The sequence below is a fragment of the Dendronephthya gigantea genome, unplaced genomic scaffold, assembly GCF_004324835.1.
Source record: "Dendronephthya gigantea isolate DGI-Jeju-01 unplaced genomic scaffold, DenGig_1.0 000013F, whole genome shotgun sequence".
NCBI lineage: Eukaryota > Metazoa > Cnidaria > Anthozoa > Malacalcyonacea > Nephtheidae > Dendronephthya > Dendronephthya gigantea.
Window position 1 is genome coordinate 2,087,042 of NW_021163023.1, and position 18,293 is coordinate 2,105,334.

General features: G+C 37.5%; 3 protein-coding genes across 4 annotated transcripts in view; 2 read left to right on the top strand and 1 right to left on the bottom strand.

The window, feature by feature from the left end:
- LOC114519665 overlaps positions 1-10,273 on the top strand; it is a 48,666-nt gene extending 38,393 nt beyond the window's left edge. Inside the window, exons 16-26 of one of the 2 annotated variants that reach the window (XM_028539840.1) lie at positions 2,098-2,366; positions 2,677-2,812; positions 4,511-4,621; positions 4,693-4,835; positions 5,496-5,559; positions 6,438-6,557; positions 7,022-7,120; positions 7,197-7,343; positions 7,476-7,564; positions 8,463-8,625; positions 8,857-10,273. In XM_028539840.1, the coding sequence (XP_028395641.1) occupies positions 2,098-2,366; positions 2,677-2,812; positions 4,511-4,621; positions 4,693-4,835; positions 5,496-5,559; positions 6,438-6,557; positions 7,022-7,120; positions 7,197-7,343; positions 7,476-7,564; positions 8,463-8,625; positions 8,857-8,925 (1,410 nt within the window). In that variant the 3' untranslated portion in view covers positions 8,926-10,273. Of the gene's footprint in view, positions 1-2,097; positions 2,367-2,676; positions 2,813-4,510; positions 4,622-4,692; positions 4,836-5,495; positions 5,560-5,772; positions 6,100-6,437; positions 6,558-7,021; positions 7,121-7,196; positions 7,344-7,475; positions 7,565-8,462; positions 8,626-8,856 lie in introns of those variants that run through there. The other variant, XM_028539841.1, reaches the window with a different exon arrangement.
- A 145-nt stretch (positions 10,274-10,418) lies between these two features.
- On the top strand, positions 10,419-13,643 carry LOC114519671 (bifunctional arginine demethylase and lysyl-hydroxylase JMJD6-like). Its single transcript, XM_028539847.1, has 4 exons — positions 10,419-11,354; positions 12,311-12,446; positions 12,870-13,002; positions 13,074-13,643. The coding sequence occupies exons 1-4, from the start codon at positions 10,747-10,749 to the stop codon at positions 13,157-13,159; spliced, it is 963 nt and encodes a 320-aa protein (XP_028395648.1). The 5' UTR covers positions 10,419-10,746; the 3' UTR covers positions 13,160-13,643.
- A 54-nt stretch (positions 13,644-13,697) lies between these two features.
- On the bottom strand, positions 13,698-17,909 carry LOC114519667 (26S proteasome non-ATPase regulatory subunit 12-like). Its single transcript, XM_028539842.1, has 11 exons — positions 17,803-17,909; positions 17,507-17,566; positions 17,179-17,415; positions 16,942-17,017; positions 16,744-16,772; positions 16,496-16,645; positions 16,287-16,421; positions 15,767-15,879; positions 15,313-15,487; positions 14,783-14,860; positions 13,698-14,049 (listed from the first exon to the last, which is right to left on the bottom strand). Exons 1-11 carry the CDS (start codon positions 17,902-17,904, stop codon positions 13,837-13,839), a joined length of 1,368 nt encoding a protein of 455 aa, XP_028395643.1. The 5' UTR covers positions 17,905-17,909; the 3' UTR covers positions 13,698-13,836.
- Positions 17,910-18,293: the final 384 nt, after the last annotated feature.

The following is an 18,293-nucleotide window of genomic DNA, read 5'->3' on the forward strand; positions in this document are numbered from 1 at the left end:
TGTACATGTTTCTTTTTATCCAGTTATTACGTATTTTCCAAATATTTCGTACGTAGTCATCAGTGGAGTTACAAATCTTTATGGTATCATTCAGAACTCGATACTCAGTATAATCATACACCTTGTTCTTATAGAGTATTGAAAAGTTATTCCAAACTTTGTATTCATCATCGTATTTTATATTGATGATTGAATCGTTGCATGTTAATAGATCTTCCTTGGTAAACTCTGTTGATTTTGGTCGTAACTTTTCTTTGCATGTATATGCTCTACCGTCTTTCACCCCATAGTCGTTTCTTGTGAAATATTGACCATGATGTGCAGAATAAAGTATAAACTGCCTATTCACAACGTAATAATTTTCCTCCAAGAAAGACATTCCTTGAGTAAGGCATCTAGAAACGTTTCGATACTTTCTCCACGAATTTTGAGATTTCCAAACAGCTTGGATCCCTGAATCACTCGAACCACATATCTCAATATTGTCGTCATTGAATCGATATTCGTTGTAATGATAAACTTTGTAGTTGAAAAGTAAGGTAAAGTTTTTTGAAACTCTATAATTTTCACCAAACTTAACCTTAGTCAAATAGTCAATGCAGGAGAAACGTAATTTTGCCGAACAAATTGCAAAATATCCATGAATTATTCCGTAGTTTTGCCTTGCGAAACTTTGCCCGGTAAGATTAAGGAAAACTTTTAAATTTTATTAACTTGGTAATCTCGTCTTGGAAAACCATCCACAGATACATTGCAATGTCTGGAAGCGCTCTTTTCCTTTTCCATGGAGTTCATTTTCTGCCATCTTTGCTGGATAAGAGTGTTGGAAGAATTACAAACCTTTAGACCTTCCTTTGTGACTCTGTACTGATCAAAACGGTATATTTCACCCTGGTATTTAATCGAAAAGTTGTTCCACACTGTGTAATCATCTTCATATTTTACTGTAAAGGTAGAATTGCGGCACTCACTTGAGACTGTACGAATGTCCCGTCTGCTTCGCTTATATTTTGTTGTCAGTGAAATGAGGTGTTGTTTTCTGTCTTTCTGTTTCACGTCTGGCAAAATCCCGTAGTTCAACCAAGATATACTTTTGCCGATATTTCTGTTCCTTTTTGTCGGACTTGAACAAGATGTGGTGTTTACTTTTTTCGTCGGAATCCTCACCTTGATGGGTGACGGAGTTGAACGTTGTTGTTCTCTTAAAACGTCGAAATTCAAGGCTTCGTTTTTCGAATTTTCTTTCAATTTGCTCGCCCTCATTCTACATTTCTGCTTGCTGGTGTGTGAGGAACTGCCATCGCGGTAAAAACAGGCTAAAATTAAACAGAGACAAATGATAAACACTCGATACAAAAACGAGCTACATCCATGAACCATTTTGTAGCTGTTAGCGTCGCCTAACCCAACTATAACTCTTGCTGAGGATAACCTAGTGTTTTTATACTTTCTGAAAACAGCTGTAGTCAAGCATATTCTGGTAATTTACAAATGAATAGATCCGCAATATATTTAAAAAAAACTTTAACATTAGATAAGGAATCTTTAGCAACATAAGGCTTTACTGAAAGCTTTCCATAATGATTTTCTTTTTGCAACTGTCTTTTGTCGGTGTGTCTTTTGCATTGGGCTTTGTCGGTGTGTCTTTTGCATTGGGCTTTGTCGGTGTGTCTTTTGCATTGGGCTTTGTCGGTGTGTCTTTTGCATGGAACTTTGTCGGTGTGTCTTTTGCATGGAACTTTGTCGGTGTGTCTTTTGCATGGGGATTTTATCAGGAACTAGACTTAAGCAGGTTTTCCACTAACGATATTTTTCGCGCGAAGCGACTTTATTCCTTTGTTTTTGAGCAATTTGTTCCAGATGGTTGCAGTTGAGAGCTCTGAAAAAAAGTAAAATGTCACTTCGCGCGAAAAATATCGCTAGTGGAAAACCGGCTAAAGGTTGTTAAAACCGTAGCGTTGCAGGGCCAATTAATCAAGACAGATCATCGGTGTTTTTTTGAAAAACATTCAAATCGTCCAAAATGACTTTAGCGTGTATCGACCCGAAATAACAATCAGGAACAATTTTTTCCATCAACTTTATTTCTTTTGACAGACTAACAATCCTCACCCGCTGACCGACACGACTGCATCCGCGGCCAGCGTCAGTTTATCAAGGTCAATGGGGTCTGTGCTCAAGACAGGACAGTACAGCGACATGACGTTTCTCCTGCGTGATGGTAGCGATATTAACCAATCATTGTTGGCTGAAGATGAAACCGCTGATCAAAACAGTTGTTTGCGGGCTCATCGCGTTGTCCTGGCCTCGAGATGTGATTGGTTCAGACGTGCACTGACAAGCGGAATGAAAGAGTCGATTGAAAGGTGGGATTTGATGGACATTTATTAGGGAACTGTGTTCACAAATGACAATTTCAGTCTTCAAGTTTGCTTACAAACACTAGGAATTAGGAAATACATAAAAAGCAGCCATTTTGTCAAAACTGAGTGATAGACCTTTCTCGGGGGAATCAAACTTCGTATAAGGCTTGGCGTCATTTTGAGAAAGGTCGATTGATATGGCAGTAGTTGACGTATACCTATTCTGAGCGTTTTTATTCGTGCTATCCACTATTATTTCTGCATGAAGTCAAGTTATAGCGTCTGGCCACTAGTATTTTTTGTTATATTTCAGGACAATCCATGTCTACGACACTGACAGAGAATCTTTCTACGAATTTCTTAAGTTTATTTACACCGGTGATTTGAACACAGAGTCAAAAACTCTGGAGAATCTTCTTGAGTTGCTGGCATTAAGTGATCATTACGAGGTAATTTAGGAATATGTTGTTTGGGCAGCTAATGAACTCTAAGGAAACTGGAACGATATGTTGGTGGCCAGTCTCTTTGAACTGTTTTTGGTTCAAACTATATATTAAAATGTAATCATATTACAGTCTCCTATAGAGTTCAGTTGAAAACGCGAAAAACGGGAAGGGAGAGCACAAACTGCCCAATATCCCTTTCGCGCCCAGTTTGTATCTCCCCCCCCCGTTTCTCGCGTTTTCAACTGAACTCTATATGATACTGTAATATGATTACTTATTACATTTTAATATATATTTGGAAGCGCCTGGGTTCGAGGCTGCTAAGTGTAGCAAACTAAGGGTATATTTGCACACGAGCGTCGTTTTCGAGCGTTTTCAAAATCGTTTTTATCTAGTTTATCGCTCTGACGCCCTGTCCACACGTTCCAAGGAAAAATATGCTCAATATGTTAAATTAGCTCCAACTTCTATTGTAAATTAAGGGTGTTTGAAACCGTTTTGGCATGAAAACAAATGCGAAAACGCTCAAAAATGTTACCGTGTGCAAATAGTCTAAGTGCTGCTTTCCACTGTCGCGTTTCTTGTACGTACGTACACGCACGTAAAAGCCTAAAATCATGCATTTGAATGATACTTATCAATTCTACGATTGAATAGATGCATAGGGTTAGATTCTGTTGAAGATTTGGTGTGTGTTTTTCTGGCATAAAATTCATTAGATAGCAACTTAGAAGGTTTTAAACTTTTCCTTGCGCCGGTGTAGCTATACGTATACGTTCAAAAAACGGGACATTGGAAAACAGCCCTTAGTCTTTGCTCCCATATTGTTCAAAGTTGTTATCATCAACATTGAACAATATTGTGACACTCGGTTCATTTTCAACAATTTAGTTGAATGATGTGAACAATATTAACAGCACAACATTGTTCCGTGCTGTTAAACTGCAAACTCACAGTTTTTAGCCGTGTACGTTGAAGTGTACCAACGTTAATTGGTTTTTTACTTCGTTTTGTACAAAAAGGTTGTAATTTTGAAAAGCCATAGCTTGTTTAGTAATGAGAGCTCTGCCAAAAGCAGCCGGAATCAGCTGGGATATAAACTGCTAATGATATTCAAGAATCTTATCAAAAATACTTGGCGGGAGACAGTTGCCCCTGTTAAGAGACGTTTAAACTTTTAAGATACCACAGATCAGACATCTTATAGTACATCTTACGTATCTTGGAAGTATCTCATGAAAATTATCTGATATTTTATTACACTTGTGTTTCGGTTTATCAACACAGGACTAAATACCCGCTGTTCATCTGGCATGTGTCTAAACATACGTTCCTTGGTTTAGTGATAACTTACTTCAGTAAAATAACTTATTCAATGTAAAAACGGTAAAATATAATCTTACTAAAATAAAAGTCATCTTGGGTTTTATCAAGCCCGTTTAGCTTAAACGGTGGATAAGTCAAAATTAAATAACACTCTTACATCTCCGTCTTGAATGAGTCAATTTGAATATTATGCACTGAATAATTATATAGTATGTAGCCAGTATCTTTGCATTAGGGTTAAAATAATTTCGTTTGCTTGTTGAATAAAACCATAGAATTGCTTTCTATTTTGAACTTATACACCATTTAAGCTAAACGGGCTTGATACAACCGACCCCTGCCATCTGGCCTAATTTATATATTTTTGTTCTACAGGTTGATAATTTAAAAGAAATTTGTGAGCAAGCTATGATCTGCCATTTTACAAAAAGCAACATTTTTGAAATTCTTGTCCTAGCAGATCGTTTCAACGCCAAGAAATTAAAGGTAGCCTTCACCCAATGCTTTTGCCGTAGTGTGTGTTCGCACACTTTTGATATATCCCAACTCTTTTTCAGTGCGACGTGTTGCGTTTTATCCAAACAAATTTCACCGAGGAAGATATTCGACATAATGGAGATTTCATAAGTCTTTCTGTGACACTCAAAAATGATTTGCTTGGGACGTACCGCGCTCAACCGTATAAAACGTGGCCAAAAAGGTGACTTTACTGATGGAAGCTATTCCAAACTTCTAGGGACAAATTAAGGAACATGTACTTAGACACTAAACTGAATTTACCTTATTTATACTGGAAAGCTCTATCAGTTCTAAACTGTTCTTCCTAGAGGTCCAGTAAGGATCATCTCTTATTGATCCAGTGTTACTACAGGAGGAAACCTAAACTAAACCAACTTTATTTATACTGGATAGCTCTATCAGTTCTGAACTGTTCTTCCTAGAGGTCCAGTAAGGATCATCTCTTATTGATCCAGTGATACTACAGAAGGAAACCTAAACTAAACCAACTTTATTTATACTGGATAGCTCTATCAGTTCTAAACTGTTCTTCCTAGAGGTCCAGTAAGGATCATCTCTTATTGATCCAGTGATACTACAGAAGGAAACCTAAACTAAACTAACTTTATTTATACTGGATAGCTCTATCAGTTCTAAACTGTTCTTCCTAGAGGTCCAGTAAGAATCATCTCTTATTGATCCAGTGTTACTACAGGAGGAAACCTAAACTAAACTAACTTTATTTATACTGGATAGCTCTATCAGTTCTAAACTGTTCTTCCTAGAGGTCCAGTAAGGATCATCTCTTATTGATCCAGTGTTACTACAGGAGGAAACCTAAACTAAACCAACTTTTTTTTAGGTGTATTGATAGTAGCAGTGAAGACAGTGATGGAGAATCTTATTCATCCTCCCCAAGGTTCAAGGTAGACCAGGTTCTTGCTTATTGTTAGTTTCGGTACTATGAGCAAGATAAACTTACAATTGACATGGAATAAAGTTATATTGTAATAAGAGTTTTGACGCTCATGCAACCAACTGTTAGCCCAGGGATATGTACGAACTGGGATTGGCAATTCAGGGTTTCAATACCAGGTTAGTTCTCTATGGAAACTGTGAATTTTCAATATCCTTTCTAGTTCCAGGGTTTACAACTGTCTGACAGCGAGAGCTCAGAGGATCTGGAGTTCCTGTCAAATACAAATACATTACAAAACGATTTGCCCGTCGATAAGGACTCCCTAGAGGACTGTATAAGCGGCTTACGTGAAGTATTACCTAGTGACATTAGCCGAGGCAGGTTGATGGAGATCGCTTTGGCTGCTGACTGCGATATAAATAGAGCACTGAACCATTATTTTTCATAGCGAGTTGATGAGAAATAGGTTTTAATCTTCTCCAAGTCTGCAACGACAATCAACACTCTTCATATTTGTCTAATGCAATGAATCTTGTCTAATCCAATGAATTTAATTCTAATCTATTCATAAGGTGAACTAGGAAAGCTAGGAAGGGTAGAACCGTAGAATGTGTTTTCGGCCTAATAAATTATCAATGTAATACATTTATTCCAAGATACATCAGTTGTTGGTGAAAAACTCTTTTTACATTGGACTTTGTTTCGCAAACGTACAAACAGGATAAACGTTTTGTAGTAAGAGCATTACCTAATTGTGAGGCCTTTAAATTGGAAAATATGGTTATCCCCCCCCCGTTTTCTCTTGCGTTGTTTTCCGCCCGATAATTACGAAATAAAGGCTGTGACATTCAGGTTGCCAACCCGCACGTGATTTATTGGGACTAGGTGTTGGAGGAGATGTCTGTGTCAGATTTGGACGTTTGTAACTTAGCATTTGAAGGAAATTTGGTAAAATTGAGAGAGAAAATTGAAGAAAAGAATGTCCTCTTACGCACTAAAGATCAGGTAGGTACTTATATTTTGTATAGTTTTTGTACAGAATTAAAACTTTGTATATACTATAGCAAGCTGGCAATGTTCATGGTACCAATGTTTTTGATTGTTGATTTTAAACAGACAAACTATAGAAACAAATTTTAAGATTTTCTAAACCATAGTGGACTAGTTTCAACCACAACCCCCCTTCCATCACCACCCATGAAGTTAGCCACAACAGTGTTTCAGGGGGGTGAATGTTTTAACTTAATGTAGGTTAGTTTTTTTGTTGCAAGAAACTAAGTAATCTCACTGAATTCTTTAGTACTCTGACATGCAATCTGAGGATCTTATTTTAGAGTTTCACTATATAAATTAATAGATTCCTTCAGTACAGGCAAATTTCAACATTTAGTTACAATCAAACAGATTCTGTTCCCATTGAAGGATGTAATCTTTCTGGCCATTCATTTTGTTATTAAATGTTAATTAAGAGCTGCAGAGTGCCTCTTCACTGGGCTGCTTCTGGTGGACATGTCGATGTTGTGAAATATTTGTTGGAACAAGGAGCAGACGTGGATGTGAGGGATGAGGTGGGATCAGTAAATATGTACATTTGTGCAAATCAGAAAGTCAAGGAAGAGGACCAACCAATATTTTTCTGCCCAGATGGAATGGACACCACTGATGATCTCTGTGTCAGCTGGAATGATGGAGGTCGTAAGGTTGTTGATTGGCTACAGCGCTGATGTGAATGTCACGAACAAAACAGGCCAGTCACCTCTACATTATGCTGCATCGAAAAATAGGCTTCAGGTGAATTGTAGCTTCATAAAAAAATAGCTTATCCACCAATAGACTCTTTCCTCATGATGATATCAAAAGAGCAGTTCTGAGCCTTTGATTTGATCCCTTATTAATGAGTGTTTTCCATCTCAAAATTTACAGATTGCAGAAATACTTCTTGAACATGGAGCTGAAGTGAATGTCTTTGATAAAACAAGCAAAGCAACCCCACTCCACCGTGCTGCTTCAAGGTAAAGTAGGGCCCCAACATTATTCAAATCTGTAATGCTGTCACAATTCTTGTCCAGGAAAAATACTAATTCCTGGTTCATTTCATGACAAAGGTACCTCAATATATATAACATGGCTAAGAACCACATTGTTATATCCCAATTTTGAGAAAATTTTACTTCATCCTTAACTGTAAACAGCAAAAAAAATGGCCCACTATTGGTGAGCACAATGCTTGTTATTTGTTTTTATGACATAATTAAGGGGTAGATTTGAGATTGGACCTACCCTCATACTGCTGCCCTGTAAATATGTCCAGATTTATTTGAAGCTCAGCTGTCTGATGTACTGCAAGATTGCAAGTGCAGTTTAGTGTTGCTGAGCAACACAAGGTGATCTCATAAAGAATTTAGACCCTTGACGCTCTGAGAAACTAAAGAATCACTCCAACCTTTTCCTTTGAAATACTTGACAACCAGGTTATAGTTAAAATAGCTAACATTATGACAGTTTTAGCGATATTTGCGATAAATCCGCCACAAAAACGGTTAAGCTGAAAAAGCTGGTATTTTCCAACTTGTTGCCATTTTAAGGGTAACTCTGGCTTAAGCATTACTGTACGGTTTATTAAATTATTTTGCTGGGATCTGGAAAAGATTTTCGCGTTATAAATTAGCTGGTCTAAGCGGAAAAAAACCCCGAAGAAGTTGCATGAAACTCGTTATAATTTGGCAATACTTGAGAAGTCTTTACCTTGTTTTAAAGAACCGAAAAGTAACCCGTAATTTGCAGGTGCGAGATCTTTTATCAAAGTACCCAAACTATATTTAGGCCGCATTTCATAAATTAACCCTCGTAGTTGTTCGTGAAATTTGAGAATTGTTCGTGAGAGCAACAATTTTGTATTTTATTCTCCAGAGGTCATTCGAAGATGGTGGCTTTTTTGCTCAAACAAAAAGCAAATCCAAATCATGGTGACATTGAAGGGAACACACCGCTGCATATGGCCTGTGAGGAAGACAGGTCGCAAGTCGCACAAATATTGGTTGAGAACGAAGCTGATATGACACTTCTTAATAAGGTAATTAAACAAGCTTCAAGAAGCAGGACTGTGCAGTTTCTGTACGTTTGAAGTCGAGGCTCTACAGTGCTTTTTGAGTTGTAGCGGGGGTGTTTTATGAGTGGGGAGAACGCCAGAACGGGGGAGTGACTGCCCCTCCCCGAATATCGCCTACACCAGATATCACCCACCTATCTTTGAGCAAATTGCCTAGTATTTCAAAAATTTGAACGGATTTTTTTTATCTTGTAGGAAGAGAAAACGGCGTTGGATCTGGCAAGCAAGCAACTCGCCAGTCATCTCAGAAGATTGACGGAATGATTTAAGCTGGATGATGGATGGACAGTCTCCGAGGCGCGTATGTACACTGCTTGATAAATAAAAACTAGTAAACAGTACTCACATAAGGGGCGAACGGAAGAGAGAGACTGAGAGAGCCAATAATATCAAATTTACTACTATTTTCCATTCCACACTATTTACACTGTATGTTTATATCAACAACGGAGGCCGAGACGTGTGGGATTTGAACCTTATCGGGTTCGACCTGCGGTGATATTTTTATTAGAATTGAGCCCGACTCTGAGTTGTTTTCGAAGCAGGCTTTTTTAAGCGGCAGGTTTATTTTTAACTCAAGTCTTTTATAATGATAAGAGTTGATTCGTGGACAGTAATGAGTGTTATAATCCCCCTCTCTTACCGCCTAAATAAGATGTTAGCAATCCCGTTGAAATCTTATCAATGGAGTCCGCATATTGGACTTTGAAACACGAAACACTTTTTAGTCTAGTCCAATATATCTTCTTGTGATGCTTCGGACTAATTATATGTACCTGAGGTTTGCAAAATTTCTGTTAAACATTGAATAAAATGTTTATTGGGGAAACGCGCTTGATCATAATCACAAGCTATAGGAATATCCTTAATCCTTGAACTTCAATATCACGTTGAGGTTATGCATATTTATGATAATGGAAGAATAGTCGTTTCGTTAAAAATCGAATGGACTAAAAAACACAATGATTAGTACTGACTTTCGAATGTATAAATGAGTGCAATTACTTGTATGAATAAATTGAGCCGTTTTCAAGATGAAACGATCAAATTTTATAATCAATTTATAATTTTGTGGGCAACGTCTGCCTGAGAAACTCTCACAGCATATCTTTCTTTGAAATGTTTTGTGAATTGTGTAATTGAAAACATACAAATTAAGAGTGCACAGTATCCTCCCGTGGGGGCTTTAATATGTTATATTAATTTTCATCTGTTCTTTTTTAATTTCAATTCTCAAACTCACAGTATTTCATTTGTAATTGAAACCTAATGACGCAATTTGATTAAGCATTTTAATCTGTGATAAATCATCGGTAAATTATGACGTTTGAATTTGACAATTTCTTCCGAAAGTCCAAAACACTAAACCACAATTCCACATAATCCGACGACAAATGGACGCTGTATTCAAATTTATTTGTCAATTTCTTGATAAACTTTGTTGCATTTGAGTAAACTTTATAGACCTTCGTATAATTAAACCGTCTGAAATTCCCATCATCGGCGATGTGGGTCTCTAATTTTATTACATTTTTCTAATCATGAAAGATTTGTAGTCAGACAATTTCCTAAACACGTACAAGTTTTAATGATAGTCTTTGTCTTCGAGAGATAAAGGCGATATGCTCGTATATAAGTATAAATCATTTGTCGAGTCATTTCACTCATTTGGTAATAAATGAGTAATAATACTATAAATGTTTTCATCATTTGCATATTAAAATCGCTATGGACAGCGATAAAAATAAGTGTATATGTTAATCCAAACAAAGACTCACTTCTGTGTTGCTCAGCTGTATTGTATCTTGGCTTATAAACGAGTCGCGAATTTTTATTCAACGCTGTATTTATTTATTCTCTGATTTTTAAATTGGCTTTGTAATTTGAGTGCATTGACACTTCGTGATAACGTACATCGAAGTTCCGCATCACATAACTCCAGTGAACTCTGTTCAGCATATCGGGAAGTGACACGAAATACTCATTCATTGCGACCATAAAACAAGCTGATATTGGTTTTAGCATTTGCCTGCAACTGTATGCAAATAATTCTCGTTATTTTGCCGAGAGGTCAGACGTTGAAATATGGCAGGAAAAATCGACGAACTCGCTGAAAAGTTTAAGAATTTAAAGCAAGCAGCATTACAGAAAGGTTGCAAGGAAGAAGATGTTCTTCGTTTATTTTTAAAAGAATCTGGAAGGATTCAAGCGAAGAAAGAGCCTTCGTATAAAAAATACAAACTCTATTTTGTTGCCTTAGTAATTCCGCTGTTCCTAGCGGGATTTGGCTACTATTTTTTCTCGGATATCTTCGACGAGACCTCTCCTTGCTCGATTGAAAATAGCATATTTGTGCTCGAAGCAGCGCGGCCCGTAGCCGACTGTCAAATGTGCAAAGATCTCACCGAAGTACCTAAGTTGTCTGGTCTCTCTCCAGAACAATTTGTACAGAAATTCGCCTACAGCGGTCGGCCTCTTGTTGTCACAGATGCGACAAAAACATGGTCGGCAATGCAAGAATTCTCCTACGAATACTTCCGAAAGCTGTACACAGAAAGCGAGACAGCACTGAATTCTACCGAAGAAGAGTGTCAATTCTTCCCGTATCAGACAGAATTTCATTCCCTACGAGATGTGTTTAGAATGTCAAAAGCAAGATCGCAGTTCAAGGCAGAACCCTGGTACATTGGCTGGTAAGTTTAATAACTATATTGTTATGATTAGACGATAAAGTATTAACAACGACAACTTAAATTTCCCCCGATTTGTATAAGACAAATTTCAACGTCTAAAACTTCACGTATCATGCGGGAAAATTATCACAACACATTCTAACGTTTCGTAACCTATGCGGGGAAATTTCAACGCGCTGTGAAATGGGTTTTGTTGCAAGAAATTCGGTTGTATAATAATTTCCTTTCAATACAAATCATCATTAGTACACTCTCGGTGCTACCGGAAGAGAATATTTCGAAATTAGAATAATTGATAGCACACACGACACCAGCTGTGTGTGTTAAATGAAATAGATGAATTTCAATTGTTCGTGACTTCGCGAGTGCATTTTTACCCGAATCGTGATTTTGGAAGCGTTTTATAGCGAGTTCGTTTCGCTTAAACGTGTTCCACCGGATAATAGGGGAAATAACTGATTATTCAGGTGAAGATTTGGTCACCTCTGCAGAGGTTGGAAACGGGGACATTTTAGTTTCTGCCTACACGATTTTAATTATACGTTCCTCCCTTTTAATAAATTTTGCGCGACTAAGGCTTTTGTGCATGGAAAAGGGTGACGCAGTAATACTTGACATAGAGGACATGAGAAATATCATGTCCGTTGCGAGGTACACGTTGCTTCCTCTTTCCTGCCACTTATAATGAGTCCGGAAATTTTCCAAGTGTCTGAAAGCATGTTTTTTAAAGAGTTTTATTTGAGAGTTATAAAGCCTTTAGGAAGACTCTCAGTCTATGGGAAAAACTCTTGGCAGAAAATATACATGAATAGAATTGGGCCTTTCAGATTAACCGATTTGTGATTAGGATTGAGATAATCTACGATTGGGATTGCTCAGTGGGGATTGGGATAAAGATTAGGATTTCATTCTCACTGAGTGTGTTCAGTGATATTGATAAATCTTATCGTTTTTAGGAGTAATTGCGACAGCCAAGTAAGATCTGAGCTGCGAAAACACTACAGTAAACCATATTTCATCCCCTCGGATTCAGAGCACAGCGAGACGGATTGGATATTTATGGGAGGCGTGGGGCCTGGTGCTAATATACACGTAAGCATCACTATGGTAACGTTCAGACTATATTGATGCAGTAGTTCTCGTGAACAAGTCATTTTCACCGATGTGAAATAACCCAGGTGTAATTTTCCCTTTATTTTCTGTATTAAAATTGGTCATTCTTTACTGCACACACATAGATATATTCTATCACATCAGCCACATTGACATGTTCACGACAGTTCCAATAATTGAAAACTCTGACATATTTACTCAGCAAAATACATACAGACTGATTTGCACACAACACACAAGCGATCGACTCAAAGATAGTTTATTCACTTCAGTCAGGCTGCAATCATAAATACATGCATAAAAACTGGGTTTAGCAGAGTGGTTTTATCCTTTGAGTTGCCAAGTAACTTGATTCCCTTTTCTTTGTGAAAAATACATCGTATTTCTGCAATTTTTCAATAGTTGGACAATGTGGAGAGACCGTCCTGGCAAGCTCAGCTTTCAGGCCGAAAGACCTGGAGTCTTTACCCACCTCCAGAATGCGAAAGTGTCTGTCAACCCATGTTGAATGTCACCATTGAAAAGGGTGAGATAGGTAAGGGGTTTGCTATCGTCAAAACCTACAGATAACCGCCTTTTTATAACGTTTTAATATTGTTTTTTTAGTCGTGATTGACACGAATACTTGGTATCATGCCACGACCGTTGAACCTGGTGAAATCAGTATTACAATCGGATCAGAATATGATTAAAAAACCCCGATGATAAAATCTAACTTATGAATTCATTCTGTAGTTGATAGAATGTCTGTTTTAAAATGAGGTTGATGTACAGTATAATTAGTCGTGCAAAGATGTGACATTTCAAATGGGATGCTTTGAGCAAAATAGGGTCATTTATCTTCAAGCAAACTAAACGAAGGTTGTCAGCGAACATACACACAGATTTCCGCCCGAAATTTTCGTGTTAAATCCAGTGACACAATTCTTTATTACCTTGATAACCTTTTGAAAAGAGCAGGCATATGTTATATTGTATTTCCATCGTGTTTTATATATATTTAATTCTAACTATGTTTAGATGACAGAAGTGATGTAATGCATGATTGTATATTTATCTTCACATGGAAACAGTTAAATGCAATGTTTATTTTGTGCTGGGCAAATGGAACGCTTATTTAAAGCGGACATGTATGTATGTATGTATGCGCGTGCAGAAAATAAAAAAACCCCGTAAACTTTGTGTTTTTGTGGTCACGCCACATAAAATTTTATTAAGGAAAAAACATATTTTCTTCATGAAAAAAACGCGATAACACTAGCTATTTGTTTTCTAATGTTTTCCACATCTCGTAATTTGTTAATGAAAAGGCGAATATCTTCAAGTACTAATATCTTTAAGTATGCTGAGCAGTCTCTTGAAATCTTAATTATGAAGCCTGTCCGTGAACCATTTCTTCCTTGGTGATAAGATGATTGGTTTTATTGAGAAGGTCCATTAGGGAGTTTATATTATGAGACCATTCATTCAAAATATCGTTTGGCTCCTTGTGCGGTAAGAAGGATATTGTACCACCTGGGCGATCTATTCTAGCGAAGACGACTTTCGAGGCGACGAGGTTTGATAAGAAGTCTTCTGTGTCCTGTAATGGAATATGAATGGCATGAAGTGGAGCTGTCTGGAGCCGGTTTTTTAAAACTCTTTAACTACATTTTGCATTGGTTAAATTATAGTAAACTCAGAAATACACAACTCTGATTGGTCATTTCTGTCTTTAACTACAGTTAAAAGTTAACTAGTCTTTCATACAACTTGCATGGTCCCTGGAGACAGCGTTCAGTGAAGGGGATGGAAGATGTGAAATGGTAGACTTAGCAGGGAAGAAGATGGAAGCAAGGTTGTGATGAAGGAGAGTTGGTCAGAGATACTATGAAATGAAGAGATTAGAAGAAGATGCGAGGTGGTAGAGATTGCAGAGAAGAAGATAGAAGCAAGGTTGTTAAGAAGGAGAGATGGTAAGATATTATGAAATGAAGGGATTAGAAGAAGATGTGAGGTGGTAGACATTGCAGAGAAGATGAGGGAAGGAAGGTTAAGATGATATACACATGTAATAAGAAGAGATGAAGGAGAGCTTGTCAGAGACAGGGAATGGACAGGGAATGGACAGCTTGGATTGAAGAGGTGAGAGACCATGAAGTGGGCGAACGTGTACAGGTGAAGAACGGCTAGTTGGAGCAAGCAAAGACGATGAGGAGATCATGCAAGATAACCGGGAATATGGACACGTGTAAAGAGACGGGAAATCTCGACAAAAACGTTGGACAAAGAGAGGAAAGAGAAGCCAGAAAAAGGTGATTTTCATTGAAACTTACTGCTTCTGGAAGACTCAATAATTCTGCCATCCGTTTCATTGTGATATTTGTATAGTACTTTGCAATAATACGAATATTCTACAATAAAACAAGAAAGGCGTAAAGATTACAAGGATATTAAGATGAACTGAAGTGCGGTCAGATCCTCATATCAACGGGGGCCTATCAGAAATATTGCAAAGCAGCAAATAACGGGACTCAACGGATCAACAAATTTGTAATAAACAGCTTGACCAACAACAATACATGGCCATCACCAAGTACACTCCGTGATGACTCGCAGGTTAGTTCAATTATTTTCCAATTGATAGTCTCCTATTCCCGGTTGATGAGAACAGGCCTGAACAATGTTGTTCTGCACCCCATGAACAATGTTATCAACAATGTTGTTCCACCTTGTTACGCTTAACAATATTGCAACGTGTTGTTGAAAACATCGTTCATGGGGTGCAGCACAACATTGTTGAGGAGGCCTGTTCTCATAAACTGGGAACAACTTGAGCGTTTTTTGCCGTGTAGTATAGCCCTACATGTTCAACGATTCTCTTCCGGAAGTCGTCCCATCGCTTGTTCCCTTCCTCTGTATTCATGAAAACATTGGTGGACGGATTTTCAACAGAGCCTTGCCGCAACTCTTGTTCGTACTGTTGTGAGACGTCAGACCAATTCATAAGCTCTGCCGTTACATAGCATTTTAACAATGATCTATATAACGGATAAAAGGAAAGAATGAAACTTCGATTTGATCTGTCTTGAATTGCTTTAGAGTGGACGTCAAGTCCAATACGGTATTAGATATTAACACAGCCATTGTATTTTAAAAAGTGCAAAATGTAAAAAACCATTTGTTTACTCATGGACTTGATTTTCACTTTAAAATTGTGATTTATGTATAAATATAAAAGAGCCTTATTAAAGCAAGCAAGTTTCTTGTCATAACTTATGAATAGAGCCGATTTCAGGTGGATACATGATGAAACTTACTGATATATAGGGATATTTTCTAGCTTTTTCTCCTCATTCACACGATGTGTTAGGTCAGATTGCTCGTTATCATAAGGTGCCAGGATAAGATAGATTATCACATTCTTTAAAGCCTGGAGATTTTGAAGCTTTGATCAAGTAAAAGTTGAACAAAAATGTGCTCTACTGTACATTTGTATTACCAGGGCCATCAAAAGCATTGGAAACAAGCAAGTATACTAGGAATCATTTGGGACAGGAGGAGAGGTAAGTTCAATCAACCTAACTTAGAGATGCATGCAAACTTGTGCTATTTGAAGATGGGTTTGGAAAATTCAATTTGTAGTTGTTTTTTTACACAGAAACCATCAGAGTTTGTTGGAGGCAAAGGAAATCAGGCTGTGGCCTTGCAAAAGAGACTTTCCAAAGATTGTCTTCAGTTGCTACAATCAATAACTTGGTTTTTGGTAGCGAGTCATAGAGAGGAAACGTGAAGCAAGGTTCTCTCTTGGTCATCCACCTGATGGATGATCCACCATACCTCATGCCATTTTACTGGATCTTCCTGAACTACTGGGGTATTGAAAACAGCATGATAGTACTTGCAGATGTTCAGATAATCTGAGTCATGCTGAGCAAGCTCAATCATCAGCTGGTAGTATCTCAACTTTAGCTTCTGAAAAGAATGAACACAAAATGACTTACAAGCAAACACTTTGCAATGCAAGTGTATATAGCGGTAGCACTTACTGGTTCATTGTTATTTTCAAAAAACTTGATGCTTATTTTTTTGCTTATGATCTGTGCACGAATGTAATCCTTCTTGGCCAAACACAGCCTCATTTGCTCTAAGATGAAGTCAACTTTCTCGTTCCTTTCCATCGAACCGTAAGTTTCAACCTGTGAACCAAATTGGATTAGATTTTAAGACCTTTTAATTAAATATGACCCAAAATCTCTTTCAACTGTCAAATTGCTTTCTTTGCCAACACAAATACCTGTAGCTCCTGTAAGATATTTGCAGCCTCTGTTTAAAAAGACAAAAAAGTTCATTAGAATCATTTCGCAAGATATCATTACCGGTAACTGAAAATATCCTACCATTCAAAAGATGAACTACCTAACCCAAACACAGAGTGAGGTACAGTGCTGTTTATTAGTTTATTGGTCATTTATTTTATGAAGTATAATCAAACCTGCTATATCACCATCTTCCTCCTTTATTGAAGACAATATTTTGGTAAGTCGGGCTCTTTCTAACTCAACATATATCTAAAAAGGATTTTGAAAGTGTAAATATCAGTTACCATACTAGTGTTCTTACAATCAACCAGGAAGGGACGAAGGGTCGCAAGAATGTGGCTGGGAATTCTCCCTTGGCATTTAAGATACTTAAAAATCCAGTTAATTCCACTTGTGTTAGGATCCCATACCTTGCCGGCAGTCACGGTTCGAAGTGTTTCAATAAACTTCACTTTTGTTTCTTTATTTGGTGTCTGTTCCACATACGTGAAAGCTTCTTGGATCATTTTTGTCACCGCTTGTTTCAACTGATTTCTTCTTTTAGTTAAAATTAGGATATGCTCGTTCAAAAGTTCCCATTCCTTTTGCTCGAAACATATCTTTATGATCGTCACCAGAAGTCGACTTGTCGAAGCAAGATCTGCTCCCTTGAAGCAAATGTATGGATCATTGCAAAGCCGTAAAGAGATTCAAATTGTGGAAAGGATAAAGACAAATAAAATATTACGTTCAACTTACAAGCCTAGTTTGTTTCTCTAGAGATAGTAGATTTTCCAAAGCTTCATGGATTTTACCATTCTATCATAAACAAGAAATGTGTAAGAACGTTGTATTTATATACCGTCTACCTTTTAAGTGGCAATGCAACGTGATGTCGTCTACTTTAGTATTTTACTCTGTCTAACACTCGATCATTTTATTGGCCATGTAGAGTCAAATCAGTTATCAATCTATTATGAAGTTCACTATGACAAGCTCTGTATAAACATACTTTAGGTACATGGCGTTCAAAAAGGGAATAGACAAATCCCAACCTTAACTAATGCTTCACATTTCGGCAGAAGATCATCGACGGTGGATGAGAAATCCACGTCCATTTTAACCACATTTCCTCTCGTGTCTGTTGCGGTCGCCATCTTGAAACAACAATGAAGAAAGTGTTTCCATGTACGAAAAAATTCCACGATTAATTCTTTAATCTGACTCTAATCCAAATCAGTGATCCGAATCCGTCCAAATCCTAGCATTAATCCGCAGACAAATAGGACCTAAATCACCTAATCCATTTTGCATAAGCTACATAATTTTCGAGCGTTTCACAACATAATTTCGTCCTTTTTCACTCTGTTCACATAGTCCAACGAGAATATAGATTCAATGTATTTATATTAGCGCTTATTCTGTTGTGATTCGATACTTTCTGACTCTTTTTGGCGTTAAAATAGTCTTAAATAGATGCCAACACCAGATTACAAATCCCCGCAGCCGTGCTAGACCCAGGTAACTCACTCCATTTTGATCCGAA

What these genes read in the sequence shown, in the direction of transcription:
- LOC114519671 (XM_028539847.1), top strand. Translation starts at nt 10,747, where the DNA reads ATGGCAGGAAAAATCGACGAACTCGCTGAAAAGTTTAAGAATTTAAAG. An exon ending in GGCCTGGTGCTAATATACAC is followed by an intron (nt 12,447 to 12,869) that starts GTAAGCATCACT and finishes ATTTTTCAATAG; the next exon opens with TTGGACAATGTGGAGAGACC. An exon ending in CATTGAAAAGGGTGAGATAG is followed by an intron (nt 13,003 to 13,073) that starts GTAAGGGGTTTG and finishes TTGTTTTTTTAG; the next exon opens with TCGTGATTGACACGAATACT.
- LOC114519667 (XM_028539842.1), bottom strand. Translation starts at nt 17,904, where the DNA reads ATGGCGACCGCAACAGACACGAGAGGAAATGTGGTTAAAATGGACGTG. An exon ending in GGAAGATGGTGATATAGCAG is followed by an intron (nt 16,773 to 16,941) that starts GTTTGATTATAC and finishes CTTTTTAAACAG; the next exon opens with AGGCTGCAAATATCTTACAG. An exon ending in GAAAATATCCCTATATATCA is followed by an intron (nt 15,488 to 15,766) that starts GTAAGTTTCATC and finishes TCCGTTATATAG; the next exon opens with ATCATTGTTAAAATGCTATG.